Here is a 21,614-nt window from a genome sequence, read left to right on the forward strand (position 1 = left end):
AACAATCATCTCCCAGCATTTCCACTGATTCCCACTGATCAGTTACTAGCCTTCCCCTTTAAGAAGACAAATAGTTCTCTTTTCATTCGCTTTATTGATTGATCCATTATTTGTTGACTTGAATGGAAAATATGAAAAAAGATCTTTGTTCTTTTGCATCATTTTGTCATAAGTAATACAGGGCTCGACACTAACGGTGGCCCGGTGGCCCAAGGCCACCAAAAACGCACATCGGGCCACCAAAATTTCAGAAATGAAGACTTTGGTGGCCTGATTGGGCCACCAAAAAAGGACGGATGTTTGCCTTTGGGCCACCAAAAATAAAAGTTAGTGTGGAGCCCTGAGTAATATCACTGTATTACCAAATTGTGTACTTCAAATATAAGTGGATTAGACTCCTGATTAAAAATTCATTGTTTATGCTGTTATTTCCTTATAAATTATACTCTCCCCAGTCTATATCACTTGTAACAAGAGGTAGGTACATGTGCATGACAATTGTAGCTTTACAGTCTGTAAACTGATATGGCAGGGAAGATATGAAAATTAAATCTGCACTAGCCGTAGGAAGTCATTTAGTGAGAAATATGTGTGTTGGAATGATAACAGAATTTCTAAAGCAATATACACACACGTGTGTAAATGCATAAATGCAACAATGTATTGTTCCCTATTTGCAAGTAAATATTTGCAGCCATAATACATTTTGTGATAGATCAAAAGTCATTCTCTATCTACCCACCATGAATACAGAAAAAATGTGTACACCTATGGATATGGCAGGCTGTGGTGTTTTGGGGGGCATATCACATTAACTTAAAAGGGAACACATCCATTTAGTATAGGGATTCTGAAAAGTGGGACATTCAAGAACAAAAATCTGTTATTGTAAACATGAAGCATGGCTGATTCTTGAGCCCTCTGTGTATAAGTGTCTGCATTGATTTAATCGGGAAAAAAATCGGGAAGTACTGTTCCACTACGAGCTTGACCTTTCCTGATTCGCGTTTGGGGCTTCAGGGCCTGTTCCACTTCTTGGCTTTGCTGATGCAAGCGGCCGACTTGTGGGTGGGGCGGGGGAGGCGACAGACGTCATTCACCTTGGCAGGTTGCCAAGTTTTAGCATGATGCAATCCGGTACCAGCTGGAGTGATTTCCACACTCATTTTCCCAAACGGCTCGCTTCTACCTGCAACCTACATCTCACCTCTACTGGCGACCTACATCTCCCGTACAGTGTACACAAAAATTTACAATTTTTGGCTCACCTCTTTCAATATTTTAAAGTGGAAATTGAAGTAGTACCGTCTCACAAAAATCATGTCCTTGTATAAACATTGACATTCATTAATCTTACCAGGAATAGGCTTATATCATACTGTGACAAAGACTTAAAATGAAAGAAAAACAAATTGAACACTTCCACTCTTAATTAATCTTAATTAATTTTCCCTAGCCCTAGAGTCCATATTTTCATTTATTTTAACCTTTTTTATAACATCAGTTTCAGAGAAAAGAAGTGAAAGATGCAAGTGACATACATGTAGCTAAATTATAGAATAATCCACTGATATTTCAAGAGTAAGTGTGCCAGGTTAGTGCTTGAGATGTGTACCAGGAGTATCGTGTGAACCATTTTGACACTTACTTTCCAACATGAAAACATATGGTGTGTTAGTCAAAACTCAACTGCCACGTTGATTACTAGTGTCTCATGTTGTGACAACACACTTGGGAAAGATTAAATTGGAACCTGGTGTATAGTCTCAAGTGTCAAACAATCAAAAGAGAGAGAAAAAATCAATGTAATATTTTGTAACCTTATACATGGGAAGACTGGAACAAAACTTAATGCTGTGATACCTTGTGCCATCATCTGATAAAATCAGGTACCAGGTAGAAACATGGAATGCTTGTAAAATAAAACTTACACCTATTAACCTGTTTAAGACTAGTCTGCGAGTATACTCGGCCAGGTGTCTATGGAAAATGTGACTGTATAACAGCAAAGTCAGCTCATCCTCAGCAAGTTAAAGGACAGCAGTAAAGACTCAGTGCATTTGGAGAGCTTAGTAGAGCAGTCACAGTACAGTGGCCTGTGGTCCCATATTGGCTCATCTGTGAAAGTAGAAATCTATGCAAGTGTTGACACTTGCTTCCATATTACTACTGTTTACTCTCTGCAAATACACCCCTACAAGTGCAAACTGCTCAAAGAGATTATACCACAAGAGGGCGTAGTCCAGTGGGGAGGCAGCCGCGCGAGGGAGCTGCCATTTTGCGTTGTGGGAGCCGCCATTGCACGGATCCTGTACAGTTATTAATCAGTAGGTGGCAGCGCACTGTGTAATGCGCTCGACTTCAATATTCGGCGCAGTGACCTTGCATTGTTTTATTGTGACGTCACAATGGTCATGTTGAAGCGTCATAATGGTGCTGATGTTGTTTGATTTTATGGCGTGAGTGGGAATGTACGCGAAACAAACGTCATAATGCTCAAGTACTGTCTAGTCTACACCCAAGTTCCCACTGTTTATTTTGGGAATAACAAAAAGGTCTGGACTCTACCAAATGGTTCAAATGATATGATATCATCGTAGAAACTAATATTTAAACAATTAACCACATTGTGATTCTGGAAAGGAAAATGTGTAATGAAGAATAACATATAATTCCAGATATGATATGAGAAGATATGACTTGAACGTAGACTTAGATCCAGTCCGGAGCTGAGTGTGCGCTCCCTCTTCAATTGTGGACGCACTATTTGTACGCACGCGTATGGCGACTACTTACTCTATAGGTATAATCTCTTTGAAACCGCTTCATGTCACGAGGGCTGTAAGTTTAATCCATTTTTTTTATGGGAACCTGATAAGTCTCCTACAAACCCGGATAGGATTTTCAGATCCTGATAGACAACGGGTTAAGTGGGAATGATTCATTGCCTCGGCAAGGGATTCAGCAAATTTTGTCCAGTGGAGTCAAAACAAATTTTCGCAGACAAAGCATGATACATCTCCTGTTGACTTGTGCAGACAGCATTATTTCCAACCACTTGTGTGTCTGTCTGTAGTTCTATACAAGTTAAAGTAGTTCAGTCTTTCTCCACTCTTCTCATCCATCCATCATAAGTTGTCAAAAATGTTTCAACTCAAAAGATTGAGAATTCTCTTCAGTATTAATGGCAATGATGGTATTAGATTTGAATAGACTAACCGGTTGGTCAGTGGTCTGGTCTTAAAATACATGTATGTGATCATTTCTTGAATAAATATCCTCTATATGTTTTGTGTATATGTTTTATACGGTTCAGTAACAGTCTGACATTTGTCACTTTCATGGCCATTATTTCCTTGTCTTTCATGTTCTTTTCTTTACTGTGTTCTTTTCTGTAATGATGTGTTGGAGAGCTTATGTTTTATTCGTATTGAAATAACTTGTATCTTAAAATTTCATCTGTCATTTTAACATTAATAGCTGACAAAAATGGTGAGTGTCATAGCTGATTCCAGCCTGGATACAGTGGTCTTTACTCTCTCCTCTTTGCCATTTTTTTTCTCACCTGCTGCATTCACTCTTTACTCCAGCAAAATCTAGCAATAACTCGCTGCAATATATTTCTTCTCTTTCTATATTTCTAATGAGGTGATAGCATATCTGGGAAAAATATTATTATCTAGTGTCATTAGATGTATGGAATGATTTCTACTTAAAATTAATCTCTTTGCCTTTCTAATGATTCTTTTTATGTGGTTAAATCAGTAATTTTAAACACTATGCAAAGTTGTCAACTATAGTTGTATCTCTTTTAAAAGATGAAAGAATGAACGACATTGATACAAATTTGTATGACATTAACCGCTTACCTCTGGAAATCTTGGTACTGTGCAGGGATCTGGGGGAAATGGGTTAATGGCTTTCAGCATTCAAAGTGTGGGAGGTTTGACTAATATGATACATATACTGTATATGCCATGTATTTTATGGGTTTTTTATTTTCATGAATTGTGCGAGTTGGGTGCTGTTCGCAGAAATATTAACTGTGATCCCAACATGAATATAACATGCAGGCATACATTTCTCCATTCAGTACTGTACTCCACAATCGCAAATTTAACCATTCACGAAATTGTCGGGAAGTCCTAATTCACCAGACATATGGCATATACAGTAAGCATTTTGAGCAGTATAACGGGGAAAATGAAAGTGCTATATATATATATATATATATATATAAGAATAATATTGGCATTATTCTCATGATCACTAATTGGCACAATTTTAATGTAATGCAGTGATGGGATACATATCTAATAAGGTGCACTGTATCAAATCCTCTCAAAAGGACTCTTCTTTTTATGAAATGTTAAGGCATAAAAAGTAACAATCTTTGTCGTAGCCATTCGCACTTCAGTGAAAAGCATACACAACCACTTTGAAAATAATAAAAAGCACCACAAATTCAGAACTGCAAAGAATAAAAAGGTGAAATCAATGCCTTTTTTATGTTTAAATGCAAGTTTACATTTGGCTCTGCAGCCTACTGTACTGCATGCAAATGATGTAAGAATACCCTTTGCCAGTTTAGTTGCCTGTATCGTTTGCCTCCACAGGGAGGATCCCAAACACCGAAAGGAAGTCATGTGACTTAAACCGATATTTTTGCCGCGAGCATTCTCACCGAAAATTGCCCCAGCAAACTTCACGCAAGCTTGGATAAATTGCACCCTCGATCTATCTTCCGGCAATATGTTTTGGATTGTTTTTAGCAGCATTGCCTTCTGCTTTCAAGGAAATGTGATATTAGTAGTGTCACAATTTTTCACTGTATGTTTGAATGGCCTTCTTCTCTTTGAGTTGTAGGGGGATGTGTGGTTGCATGTTTACTCTTCTCCTTGTGACGCTATTTGAGAAAATATTTCCTTGAACTTTGAACATTTTAATTCTATTTCAATAGTCCAGGATCCTTTCACCACTCCCAAATAATCCTACATACCTTTGATATCTTACCTTAATCCTCTTCCCTTCTCGTGCAAATCACAACCAGGGCAAAGGTGTAGCCTAATTTTGAATTATTCCATTGCTGTAGTCTTTCCTTAAAATTTTCATTTTGTAATGATGCAAGCAATTACAAAATAAGTATCCCCATTTTAGCTGACAGCTGTGTAATTGTTGTGTAGTTTTCTATAAAGTAGGTAAACATTTCTAGTTTGGCACCTTTGATCTGTGTAATGATGGTTTACTTTAAAGGACAAGTTCACCTTCATTAACATAAGGATTGAGAGAATGCAGCAATATTAGTAGAACACATCAGTGAAAGTTTGAGGAAAATTGGGCAATCGATGCAAAAGTTATGAATTTTTAAAAGTTTTGTGTTGGAACTGCTGGATGAGGAGACTACGAAGGCTCGTGATGTCATATGAGTACAACAGTATAAAGAAAATGTAAAGAAAATTCAACATATTTTCACTTTTTTCGCATAATAAAAGAGCACTTGACTTGTCTCTTTCTAAAGGCAATGGGAATAATATTACCCACAACATATGTCAGTAACGAGTCAAGGGAATGCATACTTTTTTCAAAACATGGAATTTTGTGAAATTCTCTTTATATTTTCCTTATATTGTTGTACGCATGTGACATCATACACTGCAGTAGTCTTCTCATCCAGCGGTGACTGCACAAAAACTTCAAAAATTCATAACTTTTGAACGGATTGTCTGATTTTCCTCAAACTTTCAATGATGTGTTCTACTAATATTGCTACATTCTCTCAATCCTTATGTTAATGAAGGTGAACTTGTCCTTTGACAATACTTCAGATATGACTTACTTTCTTTCTGCCCCCCCCCCCCATTTCTCCCTCACCAGATTAACCCCCTCCCCCATCAGTTGTAGCATCAGCAGAATCATTTTCCAATAAACCCATCTTTCATCTGACTCCTCCTAACAAAAAACGAGACAAAACAGCAAATTCTACCAGTGCTCTATCTCCACCTCCCCTTCTGTTCAGTCCATTGAAGCAGGGCAACGGTGTTATTTTTCTTCTTTTTTTTTTATTTCACAGAGCAAGAAATTTTAACTGTTTTCTGTCATTACAATATTTTTGCAGGTGGAACGCAATATCTGTCAGCTAATACAGCGTTTATAGGATCGTCACCTAAAGCATTCTCATACGGAATTGCATTCTACCAAGGATTATGGGCCTATGAAAGCTGGTGAGTATCATACTGGAAGTCGCGAGAGATCACCATGAAATATCTTTATCTTTTTACGGCAATGACAGGCACAGCATGTGATATAGATCTTCAAAAAAAAAAAAAAATCATATTATTGCAACTGATATCTTTTCAGACTGGACTTCATTGGCATGCCATTGCTATCCTTTTATTAACCTATAGGATTTATAAAAGCTATAATAGGATATTTAAAAGAATAATATGACATAAGTAACAATATGTTGATATCTGTGTCATCCATAATGAAATGGTTGAATGTCTTTTTACAATGGAAATATGTTATGAAAACATGTTGTGTAGCTAAGGATGCAGCAAAGTTTAAAGTGTACGGAAGCAGAAAAGATATCCATATATGTATGTATATATGCATGTATAGATAGATTGATAGATAGATAGATAGATAGATAGATAGATAGATAGATAGATATAGATAAACACGTATCAACATGACACAGTATGAAAATGAGTGATGACTGTTGCGTAACAACTGTGCAAATTATCTTTGATTTCAGGAACCACCTGAACTTTGTAGCAGAAGAGCTGGTCAACCCAACAAGGTATGGATGGAGATAGATTCCCCAGGGCCCCATTTCACAAAAAGTTGATATGATAGCAACTCTTGCTTGAATGACAGTCGTCATGGTAACGACAAGAATCCAGCTTCCAGATTGGCTGTTGCTATGGGAAGTTACCATTCCAGCAAGAGTTGCTATCCTGGTATCTTTTATGAAATGAGTCCCAGGATGGACATTGATTGTGACAGCTAGAGTAATCATTGTGGTTATATCATGTCAAAGAATGAGTTTTAATATCTTGTTGAAAAGAATCTGTTATCTTTTGATTTTGATGAAAAAAAAAATTATCTTTGTCTTTTCATTCCCTTAACTTGTCTGAAAATGAAATTTTAAACATGTAAAAAGTGAAGAAAGGAGAGATTAGATAAACACAGGTCAATTAATATTTATTCTCATTGTAGGGGAGGAGTGCTGGGCCAGAGATGAGTGAAGACAAAAGTGTGAAAAACCAGCAACAAAAAAGAAGGGTGAAATACCTTGAAAATACCACAATATGTCTCCATACATGACTTTGCTTTAAAAAGAAGAAGAAAAAAGACTGACAATGCTCACAAAATACAGACTAGTATTCTTCATCTATTTGGAAAAGGTGAGAGAATATCAGGTAACCGTACAATTAAATTTTCATTGCATTTTGACTTCAGCAGTGCTGAATCTATGCAAATATTGTCTAATTAATCCAGCATTGTCTTTTTATAGAGGACATATGCATACAGTATGCTTAAAACATAGGGCTTACACTGCTTTATCCCGCTGCTGTCTTATAGTTGTGTTGAGAAAAAATTGCAGTCCTGGCATAAACTGATATGAGCCAAAACCATGATGTACTTCCCTCTTCGTCAACAGAAACCTGCCCTTGGCCATTGGCATTGGTATCCCACTGGTGGCGCTCTTCTACTTGCTAGTCAATGTAGCCTACTTCACCGTTATGTCACCTCAAGAACTCCTGGACTCCAATGCAGTGGCCGTGGTACGTAGTGTTATATTTGGTTCCATGGCATATGCTCCTGTGAGAGCTGCTCCCATTTACATATCTGCACCCTAAGTCAAACATAAATTCTACCCAGAAACATAACGCTAACCCTAATCCTAATCCTCACATCAAACTAAACCTAAAACCCTATTACAACCCTAACCCTAAGTGCATGGAGAAAATCAGACTGGAGCAATTGTTACAGAAGCAAATGTTGTGTCACTGTTATACTTATTTGACCACATGCAGTCCCACCGCATGACTCATGTACAGGTAGGCCTACCTCTACATCCACATATTAAAGTTGTTATTCCATTTGCCTGATTTTATTCAAGATGAAGTTTATATATTCATGAAAGTCTTGTGTTGGATTTTTTTTATGTAACTGTAGAGAAAAAATAACAACAAAAAGGTTTGCTCAGGGAGGGAGCCACACACACATTACTAGCACACCCCCATGATGTAAACTTTTTAAAGTCTGTAACTTAATCAGGAGAATTTGGTTTAGAGGGTCACATATAAATGTAGCAAGATAAGAATTTAACCCAAATAACCCACGTCTTGTGTATGTTTATTGCTTTCATCCATCGTTATGTCAACCTCTACCTCACATCTTTCCTCGCAGACATTTGCAGAGCGCACCCTCGGTCCCATGGCCTTCATCATTCCCATCTTTGTGTGTTTCTCCACCTTCGGCTCCGCCAACGGGAACTTGTTTGCCTCAGGGAGGTAAGGATGAAGTTTAAGCTTTGACCTTTTTTACACCAGTGAAGCTTGATAAGTGTCAGTGGCAGACCCACTCTTAAGAGTAGTCATTACTATCCATCATCTACTTGTATAAAGTGATGCCAGTATTGGCCATTATTTTTTATATTGATATGAAGACTTTCTGGATGAACACCTCTTACGAATAAAAAAAAAAAAATGTGTAAGTCCAGACAAAGCAACCTAGCCTCCCTACCTGGCAGGACATGAAAAAAAGAACACTATCTTTTACAATGTTTTTGTCTAGCTCAACGGACGGTTCTGCATCTGAACTATTCAAATCACACGTTGAAAGCATTGCCTGCTGCCCTCGCCGGGAAAGATATGAATATTTTTTCCAGTGCCATGTCATTAAAGCAATACTGCCATCTAGTGGCAGCAGAAATTGATATCAACAAAACCAAACAATACAACCACAAGAAAGATGATGTCCTCCACTGGAAGAAATGATTTTACTTACTCGTGACATTTTGACCTGTTGTTCAACAAAATATACCAACAAAGTGAAAAATATTGGTATGAAAGTTGCTCGTAGGGAACTATTATTGGCCTCAAATGCCCATAATGCATTGGCCCCTATGCAATTCCAGCAACAGGGATGATTATACTTAGAAAAACTTTAGGCACCTGAACACAGTAGAGAGGCAGTGTGTAAAACCAGCTGTTATTTTTACATTAACTGTCCTTTACAGATTACCTTATGCTGCCGCCAAGGATGGGCATTTACCCCAGATCCTCTCTTTCATCCACGCCAAGAAGTTGACTCCTAGTATCTCTCTCATCACAACGGTAAGCCGCCTGTTTTTACCTCCAGCACACTGGAGCCCAGGAGCCCAAGGTGGGCTGCTGTGATCCATTTTAACCTGTTAACCCGTTGAAGACGAGTCCTGAGTATATTCAGGCAGGTGTCTATGGGAAATGCGTGTTGTAGCAAAGTCATACTGTCCTCAACAGGTTAATGTCCTCTGTGAATTGGCCATCGTCTTCGAAGCTCTTTCGTGTGACTACAGGTGTCTGCTATTATAACAAAGTCCTCTGGGTTGGCAGTTTTTCTTTCATTATATAAACATTTTGTTACAGCTGAACAGTAAACTATGAAGATATATAGATGATGATTTTAGAACCTGCATTTCTACTTCATTCTAACAAGGTTTTTATCATAACTGGGAATCAAGTCCTGCAGGGCTTTATAGCTCAGGGGCCTTTATACACCAGTAGACATACAGGTAATGGGGGAGTGCCTGACAATTTGGATATGCTTTGTTTTGTTTTTTGCTTAATACCTTGAAGCTTGATATAAAGAGTCATCTGAATACATGCTTAACATGAAATTTGCACAAATTAATGAATTCTTGTATTGAGTTGTCTTTATTGCAACTGACTGAAAAATTGCCGTACATCGACGTAATTCAATAAGCATCACCAATTACTCAGTAATAGCTATGATGAAAAAAAAAAATCATTGGCATGCATAGAAATTTGTGATTGATAAGCAGACACTTACATCAGAAATGAAACTCATTTCACCTGAAAACGACAGCACTCCCAAGGAAATGATTTTAGCCCATTGAGGACTACAAAGCATGTAGCTGAGTTTGCTACAACACCCATTTCCCATAGACTCTCAGCCGAGTAACTCGGGACTCATCGTCAACGGGTGAAGAAAAGTGCATGGCGCCCTCACCATCATTCGTTGGGGGAAGTGGTTTGGTAGGTGGATGCTTTCTTTGCTGCCACCCCATTTGAGAGTTAGATTATGATTGACGCTTTATGGAGGACTCGCAAAAGTCTGTCTGAAACTAAAAGCAAGAAAACAAATAAAGAGAAACAAAATGGGGCTACTCTGTTAAGGCAAGCAAAACAATACAGCGCTGGGCTCATGTGCCTATGGATATCATGTGCAGAAAAAGACGTGAACGAGATAGAGAGTTTTGATATCTTTTGATAGAATAGTTTACTTCTGCAGGCTTCTCTCTCTTTCTCTTTCTCTTTCTCGCTCCCATCTTGTGGTGATATGATTGCTTTGGCGCCCTCTTGTGGTCATGTCTTGCAAATTAATTCAGTAGAGGACAGGCATGTACTGTAATTTGTAACTACTGGGTAGTTATAGTCAAAGTGTGGATATGATGTATTACTGTCATGGGGCTTTTGCTAGCAAATTTTGTGTGTTATCAAATCATTATACAAAATGGAATGACATAGTCTGGACAATAAAAAAAAATTTGTTTATGTTTTTGATAATGTGTAAGAATTCAGTGATGACCTCGAAGTGATATGTCAGAGCATATTAGAACTTTGTCTTTCTCAGAGAATGATCATGAAATGTCCATGTTCTTGGAAAAACAAATGAAAAAAAAAATATTTTGATGTATATTACAGTGTTTATTTTTGCAAAGAAAGGTGGTGTTAACAGATATTTGCAGGATCCACCACCAATGCAAAATATCTCGAAAATAGTTGCTTGGTTTTTCTTTTTGTGGAAATTGTGATTACTGTGAAGGAAGTTATGACTGCTGCCTCCCGTGTTCCTGTCTTCATCCTTTGTGCAGTGGGTTTCCTTTTGTGTGTGCGAGCCTGTCACGTTCATGACAAATCACAAATTGGCCTAAAGCGAAACTCCTGTAGTATAGCCCCCTCTTCTCAGAAGATCTTTAGTGATATACGTATTAGATGCACATCTAATGTTTAAATCTGTAATCCGATATGATCTCTCTATGGCAGAGGGTCATGAGTGGGAGGATCAGAAGCGAGAGTGCTAACAATCTGCACCAACACTTTATTAGCATGTTGTATCTAATGTCCAAGGGCCAAACTAATGTAGCAATTCAAAACTGGATTAGTTTGCAGATAGGATGTCTTATGGTTGTCTTGACGCTTATGTTTGCTATCATGGAGTAATAAATGGGAATATAGAAACTATCATCTTCTCAGAAAATGGTGTCAGTATCTGTTTCAAAGGCCTATCAAATCAGCCTCCTTCATTTTTAGTTTTGTGGGGGAGGTGCAGTCAGGCAGCTTTTCATTCAGCCATATTATGCTGGTATAGATTCATGAATAACCACACCATGATACATGAAGTAGTGAGGAAACTTGTCAGTTTGTGGTTACTGCAATGTATTGGTCTTCAGTTACAAGATAGAGCTACCAGCATATGATGCAAAGTGGAATTATGTGTTGAAAAGAGACACCTTGATGTCGGAGGGTGATTCATTACCTTGAACACATTCTGTTAATACAAGCAAACAGTCAACCTTGATTTGGTTGGATATCCAATATGATATCTACACTGTACCTAGAGTATTGTAGCTATCTCATGGTTGGTATCTCCTACAATGATTTGTGTACACTAAGTGTTGTTAAAGGGGCATTCCAGACAATTTATGTAATGAATATAAATTTCCTCGACCACTTACCACAGCGATGCAGATCTTCTATACTATCAATGCATATAATTTCACACCATGTACTACATAAATCAATAGTACCATGTGTAGATTTGTGGAATTTATTGTGGCCCTTGGGCTGATAAACCATTACTAAACTAAAAATTAAAAGCATGCATTGAACAAGGATGATGACATGGGATGCACACAGATTCCAGTAATTCATGGCAGTGTCATTTTGTTACAATTCAACTTGCTTAACAAGTTCACCTGTCTAGAATATGTTCATGCTTTCTTCTTTAGTTCTGCTTCCTTGAGCACCCATCATTCATTCTTACCTGAAGCTGCTATGACACCATCCTTGTTCATTGTGCATTCTTTTGAATTCTGAAAACATTCTTATTCATCATCCCAATCACTATAGATTCTTAAACTCTGTATTTAGTATTACCAATTTATAGATGTACAGGTGCATAAGATTCAAAATCACCTGTACGTCTCCTTTAATTACTGTCTGCTGTGTGGCTGTGTGTAACAGGACGAAACATCACTATCTTAGAAGTGCATTGTTGATAATCTTTGATTCATTCATATCAGTCCCATGATATTAGTAATCAATTTGTAGGGTAAATGTTTAAGCAGGGCAACAAAATGAATGTAATAATTGCATTGCAGTAAGGGAGCTGTCGTTTTAATTCTCCAGCAGTCTCAATGAACAGTTAAGTAGTCTGTTTTTAGATAGTCTATTTTATTTCTATTATAAGATATAGGGAAATATATCTCTGAGATGAAAAATGTTTTTATCTGAAATTTGACGTAGCATGCTTGGTATACTATGTGTAATTTTCCCATTTTGAACCAAAAATGCATTTTTTGACTGTTGGAAATGTTTGTTTGTTTGTTTGTTTGTTTGGTTTTACTGTGAATTATTATATTTTTTTTTTTGATCCACAAAGGTTGATCTAGCCTCTTTAACCCTTTCTGTGCAAAGTAATTTGGATAGTGTATCATTACTATGGGGACTTCAGTGCCAATCACATACTTGCCAACTAGTAAGATTTTATCAGATTCAGTAAGATTTTTTACGTTGAAAATAGCAAAATTAGATTTTCTGTCAGAGAAATCAGATTTTTAAAAAATATTTAGATTTACCTTTCATGTGTATTTTCTGAAGATTTATCCGAAAGTAAGATTTTTAACTTCAGTTTGCATATAAAATAAGATTTTTGCAATCCATGAGTAAGATATTTCATCTTGAAATTTTGGCAGGTATGCAATCAGGACTCTAAGCTTACAAAGGGTTAAATTTGTTTCCATTTTGGCTTCTATTACTACTTGCATACTGTACATGCCATATATTTCACGGATTTAGGTGCTCTTCGCGAGTTTAATGACATGAGAAAATATTGACTCTAACCCCGACATGCACGCATATATTTCTCCATTCTGTACTGTACTCCACGATTGTAAATTCAACCACTCACGAAATCGTTGGGAAGTCCCAATTCGTGAAAAAATATATTCACTATAAAATGTATGGTGTATACAGTACTTCATAGCATGTATAACACTCTAATTTACCATGAAAAGCTTTATTACAATAGAAAGGAATATATAACACAGATATGAAGTAAGGATACTTAGCAGTAATCAAACCTACTAGTTTTTTATGAATTCTGTGTTTGTATTTCTTGAACTGACCATCCACAGAGCACGATAGCAGTGTTGATGCTGATTCCAGGCGATTTCGATACGCTGATTAACTACTTCAGCTTTGCCACATGGTTCTTCTACTGCTCCACCGTCGCTGGTCTGCTGTACTGGAGATATAAGTATCCCGACTTAAAGCGACCGTTCAAGGTATGAAAAGTCAGGAGTCCGTGGGACCCTTATTGTGACATATCCTTCTTGCCGACCTTCAACATCAACATTCAACAACATCAATAACATACCTGTAGCTTCATCCCTGTTTGATAGTAATTGTTGACTGACTGTGTGTTGAGAGTTTGACTGATATGCAATCATCACCTGGTTTTCAAAGTAAAACTTCTCTAAGCTAAATTATTTCTTGTCAGTGATCAGGGAAAGCTATCTCTGTAAAATAATTCCTTAAATTTAAATGGGGAACTTTTGATTAAAATCAAAACCCTCATCATTATGAGTAGTGATCTAAGCAAAGATAATAGACAAAAAAAAAAGGAAGACAAAGTCACAAAAGTAAAAGTTATTGCAAAGTAAGAACAATACAAAACTACAATTTGTAAATTACATGGAAATATAAGAAGTGCAAGTATTTACATGGGAGACAGAGTTATTTGCAGTCTGACCATCTTTTTGTATGTCCTTTTTCTATTGGTGCACAAGATATGGCTAGAGTCATGTGCATAGATTGACAGTTATTATTATTAGGGATAAAGAGCAGAAGATGCTGTCCTGTGTATCACATTTCCTTGTGGTCTCTAAGAGTCAAACTTGAGACTTATCAACACTTCCTTACCCTTTATGTCATTCAATGCAGGTACCCATTATATGCCCAATCATATTCGTGTTTGCGTCGGTCTACCTCGTGGTGGCGCCGATCATCAATGAGCCGTTAATCGAGTTCCTCTACGCTTTCCTCTTCATCCTGGCGGGACTCGTTTTCTACTTCCCCTTCATCAAGTACAGATACTCGCCGAAATTCATGAGTAAGTTCTCACCCTCACACCACCCTCTGTAGAACGAAGGGCAAATGAAATCTCGCAACTGATTAAAGGGATAGTACAGTATAGGTGGAGATGAGAATTGGGCTTCTAACTTTTTGCAAGATGCGAAGGAAACATTTATGAAATAATACAGAGCATACCATTTTAAGAGGAATTCAAAGTTTATTTGATGAAAATCAGGTTTGGAATGACTGAAACATTAAAAAAAAAGTAAAACAAAGCGATCGTAATAAAAGGTGGATCCCACACTTTTTTGGAATCACTCTGTTTTTGATATCTCAGCCATTTCAAAACCAGTTTTCATCAAATAAATGTTGAATTCCTCATTTAATTACATACTCTTTAATATTTCATAAGAGGTTTCTCATTATCTCACCAAAAAATGTTAGAAACCTGAAACTAGGTCTCAACCAAAACTATACGATCCCTTTAACAAATTGCCCTACATTGGCATAGTACATAAGCACTAAATTGATCAGTGTTTTAGTCATAGCCATGACAAAAGAAATCATGGACATACATTCTCAAGCCAGGACTTCTTCAAGCCCATGATTTCTGTGGTCATAGCTTCTACTAAAACACTTATCAATTCAGTGCTTATTTACATCAATGTAGGGCACTTTGTCCATCAGTTGTGATAAAAACAACTTGATGGAAGAATGTCATGAATTTGAATAAATGAAATGTTTGTGTGAATGAAAGTGGAAGATGAAAATTAGTGGTGAGCTAGGAAAAGTGATGTTGCAAAGGTTATGACACTTTTAATGCCAATCATATTTTATTAGGTAAGAAAATGTAAAGGGTGGTTTAAGCTTGTTTCTTTTTTTTAGATAACATTTTCCTGCCAATAAAAGGTTTTTCTGTATCTATCATATTTATGCCTCTGCCACGAAGTGTTGCCGAAGGCATTGTTTTGTTATATTTTAACATGTTAAGTGTTTTATGATATAATATCTGATTAGTGAATGTTGTTTTGTTATGGGGGTGGTGAGATGATAGAATTAAACCTTTGTACCTGTCATACCTAAAACACACCAGGTTTCTCCCAGATCTCTTCTAAGGATGAAAAACCTTGTTAAACCAATGTTACATATAATGCATTCAATTTATGATGATACTAATCTTATAATTTCCATGCCAATATCATACACACTTTCTGTCAAGACTCTCTGACATTTCGAAAAGATGTCCCGCCTTTTTTTTTTTTCTGTAAGACTCATTAACATCCTTGTTTTTAGCATCATTGGATTTTAGCTTGTTAATGTCATATTCTTATCACTCGATCTCCACACAATTGTTCCACTGGGCATTACTTTGAGATAACTGGGGCATTTTTGGCATCTTCTCATGGAAGGGAAACATTACTCGTTATTTCTAATGGACACCACATAAGTGGTAATAATGATGGTGACGATAATAGCATCCCCTATCAGAAATCCGATTAATGTTTTGCCAAGATTGTCACAGCCAGCGGAACAAAGTTGCAATCAAACCTCTCAAAGACAAACTAGTAAAACGTACTCTGTCTGTGGCTTGACAAGATGCCAGGCCCAGCAAGCGTTTCCACTTGGAACCACAAGAACCCACTTTTGGTGCCTATGATGTCGTTTGGCATGGCACATCCAGGGGTTTAATGGGTGGTTATCAGCACTGCTGACCTTTCAAGTCTGTTGTGTGCATCGAGAAGAAAACTTTTGTTGTGACAAACAATGTCAAAGTTCTGTGCTGACCCTGTCAATTTCACTTCTATCAAAGAAGCTTCAAATTCACTTTGCAAACAAGTGTTAGCTGAGTACACTTTTTTTTTGGGGGGGGGGGAGGGGGGAGGGTGGAGGGGACCAAACTATAAACAATGCTGAAGTAAATTGCAGTTATTGTTTTATTAATAACATCATAACTTCATTATCAGTCAAGGAAAAGATACAATTACTATATTACATTTTTGTAATTGCTTGTTGTAAAGTGTGTAAGAATAGTGCAAGCAGTTTGCCAAGAGATGTGTTTGATTTCATGTTAAAATGATTCTTAAGATGGCCCATCCAATAGGAATGAAACGATGTATGAATTTTTGTGTATATAGTAGTATCTACCCATGTGGTCAAGCTGACACTTTACACAAGTATAAGATGATGACATTTGAGTGGGTTCAGAGGAATTGATTGAGAGTACGCACAGGGCTTTAAATCTCGATCGTTTTCTTCGGTACAAGGCCAACTTTGTTCGTAGTTGTTCATTGCAAGCCAAGCAAAGTGCATTTAATGCCCTTGTTTGTGGTTTTGTTTTACTGGACAGCTGCCATTCTTAGTGTATATGATCCAACAGGGAAGCAAAGTTTTGAGTGTGGTTCAAACCTGACCAGGGAAAACCCCAGAGCATGCCACTTCTGGAGAATTAGTTTCATGTGTGATAACATCTGTAGTTTGATGTAGTTTTGTGTTGGATTAGCAAAACCACAAATGAGTCTCTTTTGGTTGAGAGGATTGTATACTGTATTAAAGCAAGAATGAGATGTATGCGGAAATGTGGAAAGTCTTCAAGTGTTCAGATTTACGAATAAGGGAAACAAATGGTGACATGGCTCAGTCGGTAGCACATCTGCCTTGCAATCAGATAGATTTGGATTCAAGTTCCAACGAGTCTAGTACCCTGGCTGCGCATTTTTTTTTTTTTTTGGGGGGGGGGGGGCATAATCATACTACTTTCTCTAATAAGAGGCACAAACACTGCCTTGGATAGGACATGAAAAGGAAGTCCTGTATGTGAAAGAGTCACGACTTGCACACAAAGAAGATCCAACTTCACTTCTTAGCAAAGAGAAGGGTGCTAACCTAGTGAAGTGGTACTCCCACATTGGTAAATGGACAAAGGGTGGCCATGCCTTGTGGTCCTCCCCAGGTGATTAGCAATAGTTGGCGAACAGTAAAGACCAGGCACATTAATATTGTGCCATTTTAAAGGCATAATTTACCATTTGCAGATGAAACAAAAACCCAGTATTAGTGCTTCAAAATAGTTCTAAAATGTGAGGTAGGGATAGGCACAACCACTGTAAAAATTTGAATCCGTATAATCGATGTTAAGTATTGTCAAATACACACAATGTGAACAATAGTTATAAAAAGAATGCTTCCAGACTAAACCGTCTACAGTTACGGTTTATTGAGAAAAATACTGATATCTCCTTATATTTTAGGCTTCATTGCGAAAATTAAATATGGTAGGATGTTTTGCGATACAACAGACTTGTACATATGCATCAAATGTGGTATCTTGAGCATTTTTAAACCACTGCTCCCAAAGGTAAACTGGACCTTTAAAGAGGAGAAGAAATGAAACAAATGTTACAGTTCAAGTTTGTTAAAAAAAAAATTGGACAAAATATAAAGCATGAAGGAAATTTGAACTTTGTTTTGTCAGTCAGAATCACACATGCAAATTTGACAAGACAATGATGTTATCACCTCACAAATCTCTCGATGTCTTTTTTGTAACCAAAATGTTGAACTCTCCAACAATTCCTCTATTATGAGCTATCCCGAACAAAGATGACATTACTGTTAATTTTTGCATATAACAAAGTAAAGTGGATATTCTTTGTGCAGATGAATATAAGAGTTGTGAAGATATGAGGGGAGGGGAGGGTGTTAAGGGAAGAAGTTCAGTGCAGTTTTGTGTAGGCACTGGTCTCAGTTTGGGGTGTGTTTATGCATGTTCTCTCCACTTCTCTGTGCTGTCTGACCACCGGAACAGGATGTGGCTTGATAGTAGATAGTTAGCACCAAACCACTGCACTTCTGTCTTTACTGAGTGATCTTTCCCAGGAACTGGAGTGATTATTCTGTTTGCATTAACCACAGTGAGCAAAGGCTGTAAAAGGCTGAATTGCACATCCATTTTCATTAATTAATTAATTAATTGATTATTTTTCCATTTCCAACAGAAACATAGATATTTTACAGAAATCAAATACAATTCACGAATTGAATCACAATGCATAATAAAAGATAAGTTACAGAATGTTGTCAAAGAGAACACACATAAAACAGCCTCATAGATTGTGCCACATGGAAGGTTGTCATTGGTCGTATCAATTTGCTGTTGATTTTCTTTCTGAACGGATCACAGAATGCATGTTTAAGGACTGAATCTTTAAACGATCAAACTGTGAGAATGCAGCCATTGCATGTTTACTTCTGGGCTCCCATCAAAACTGCTAACATTGTGTTTTTTTTTTCTTGTTTCTGATTACTTTGAATTCAATTCATTGTTTAATGCAACACAGAATTGCCAAGGCAAACCAACATTTTGATGATGTATAGATTCGGCAAACACATTAAATGTGGATGCTTGTGTTAGATCAAAGATAAATATTTACACAGCATGTTTGCCAGAGCAAGTGTGTGCTTTGGCAACCAGAATAATTAAGATTTTTTTAGCAGTGTTTGTGATGAGAGATGAAGGGGGGGAAACTGGGGGAAAGATGATTTGGTTGCTATGAAGGGTCTTTAATTGGTAAGGATCTTTAATTGGTTACCTTGGCATCCTTCTCATTGTTTGCTCAGATCCCGTGACCCTTTGGCTCCAGAAGTTGTTCATCGTCGTGCCAACGGTAAAGAGGACGCAGTGAAAGAATCGCCTGACCGAGACAACTCACAATCATCGTCATTGCCATCGTCATCAACGGCATCATCATCACCCTTTGCAACACTTGCTATACGAGGTCACCCAAGATAGCTCATGGACATGTCAAGGACACCTCAATGTGAGACTGACCTTCCCCTTTAGTCTTGTCTCAAGGCTGGAGTGCACACTCACACCACTTTCAGTTGACCGGGTCTTACTAATTTTCTCTTCCGTCAAAGAGGGCCCAGTATTTTTCTTTTAAGAGTTGTGCAGATGCGATCAATTAGAATGTGCTTAATAGCCATAAAATTGTAAGGGTGGTGGTACAAAAGTGGGATGGTGAGGTTGAAGACTCGGCAAATACTAAAAAGTTATCATGAGTTTGTTTGTCTCACTAATAATAAACTTTATAAAAGCTGCTGGAGGCATAATTCCACAAGGAAGTGAGAGTGAAAAAAAAAATCCAGAATATGTAAAATGTGCTGTGAATTTGTATCTATATTTGACTCTCATTTCTTAGAAATGGTGAGAAAATAATAACCAGCCAGTCCTTTCTGTATACATATTAGAGAGCATGAGGTTAATGAATATATTGTGTCTGTGTATAGATTACCTTTAAAAGGTATGCCTGTTGATTTGTTTTGTTTTTTTATGACTGATATTAAGCTTTAATATTGCATGTCATTAAGAGCACCAAATGATTAAAACCTTGTTTCGTCATGCTGTTACAGTGATCTTTTTCTCTCTGCATTCTGAAATGTAGAGGATGACACTTATGTGAGCCAGATTTCTTAAATAATAATAATAATAACAATAATTTGAATCTATCATTTCCATCTTAGGGACTTGTAATATATTGAAAAGTAAAACATGCTTACTCTGTATACATGCTATGAAATATTTTAGAGCAATAAATCTTCTCCACAGTCAATTTGACCAAGAGTTTATTTGATATTTATTTGTATTAACCAGCCTTGATAGAAGACTAGTGGTAGAGCACGAAATAGACGAACACTAACTGAAATCAAATATTGCTCTTTAATGAAATAAGGTTCACATCTGTGACTGGAGAGTTATTTTTCTATTCTTCTCTTTCTTGTTTTTTGTGTGTAAATCTTTCAATAATGCTACCAAGTAGCTGAGCTGAAATTCAAAGACAGGTTTGGTTGTATACTTGAACTTGTGGTTCAGTGGGTGTTAGTATATAAGATATTGGCATTCATAAATGTTAGATAGAAAATAGATGTTTACCAACACCCTGTTGTCGTGGTTTTTCCTCATTCTCAAATAATATATTGTGCCAATTCTTATGGTCATCTTTTCCTCATGTATTTTCATTTATTTCATGATCTCTGTGTTCTACATAGTACACAGAATGGTACAAGCTTAAAAAAAAAAAAATCTTATGTAAGCCATATTTAGGGAATACACCTTGTTAGGGAAGGCAACTTGTATTCTACATTCTGTTTTATGTATTCTGGCAAAAATATACCACCACCAATCCAGATCCTGTGGGTTCATGTCTTACTTTGCAAGCAAATTCTGGAGCAGTTTTGCTCTAATTATGCTTTTCCCAACCTTCTTGTTTTGCTACAATACAAATAGAAGAAGCCCCCTAACATGCAGAAGTTTATAATTATGTGGATGAGGAGTATAAAAGTTGTATTTGCGGTGAAAAACAAAAGGTTCACATTTGTGCATGCGTGCGAGTTGTGTATGTGTTCTATTTGTTTGTATGAGAAGTATTGCTGAACACTGATGTGAGGATAGAAATTGTTCTCCCCCCCCCCCTTTTTTTTTTTTGGGGGGGGGGTCACTTTTTGCATATGCATTTGTGATCACTCGCTTAACTTCAGAAATTGTTATCATTGTCTTTGTCGTTACTACTATAATTTTGTCATTGTTATTATCATTGTCACTATAAGTAATATGTTCATAGTATGAGTAGTTAGAGTTAGAGTACAATATTGCAACTCTCAGTAGTATAAGAGCTAATCTCATGTTTTGCCAAAGAGTACCGTTTATGTGATTTCACAAGTGGTCCTTATGTAGTAAGTATGTCTCCATTAAATGCAGGCAGTTTGTGCTTAGGGCCTTGGCATATTTAAACAGTATTGTTAGGTGCAACTCTTATCACTCTCAAATGGGTACTAAACAGAACTTAGCTAAACAGTATTTTGATATATCATCTTGATTAAAAAAAAAATGTATTTGTGTTAAGTAGAGTTTAAATATTGATTACATATTTGATTCCCTGCTTAGAGGAGCCTGTTTGTTGCTTTGCTTTCTGTAAGGGAATTTTAGCATCTCAGTAGTGACTCTGGATCCTTCTGGATAGGAAAGATGTT

At 37.0% G+C, this 21,614-nt stretch overlaps 1 protein-coding gene across 1 annotated transcript in view; it reads left to right on the forward strand.

Annotated features, from left to right (window-relative positions):
* LOC140232817 (b(0,+)-type amino acid transporter 1-like) overlaps positions 1–19,625 on the forward strand; it is a 37,111-nt gene extending 17,486 nt beyond the window's left edge. Inside the window, exons 5-12 of the mRNA XM_072312932.1 lie at positions 6,116–6,221; positions 6,755–6,799; positions 7,664–7,787; positions 8,416–8,519; positions 9,248–9,344; positions 13,649–13,798; positions 14,457–14,625; positions 19,206–19,625. Coding sequence (XP_072169033.1) covers positions 6,116–6,221; positions 6,755–6,799; positions 7,664–7,787; positions 8,416–8,519; positions 9,248–9,344; positions 13,649–13,798; positions 14,457–14,625; positions 19,206–19,270 — 860 coding nt within the window. The 3' untranslated portion in view covers positions 19,271–19,625. The remainder of the gene's footprint in view (positions 1–6,115; positions 6,222–6,754; positions 6,800–7,663; positions 7,788–8,415; positions 8,520–9,247; positions 9,345–13,648; positions 13,799–14,456; positions 14,626–19,205) is intronic.
* Positions 19,626–21,614: the final 1,989 nt, after the last annotated feature.

This window comes from Diadema setosum, chromosome 9 (genome assembly GCF_964275005.1).
Source record: "Diadema setosum chromosome 9, eeDiaSeto1, whole genome shotgun sequence".
In the NCBI taxonomy this organism is placed as follows: Eukaryota; Metazoa; Echinodermata; class Echinoidea; order Diadematoida; family Diadematidae; genus Diadema; species Diadema setosum.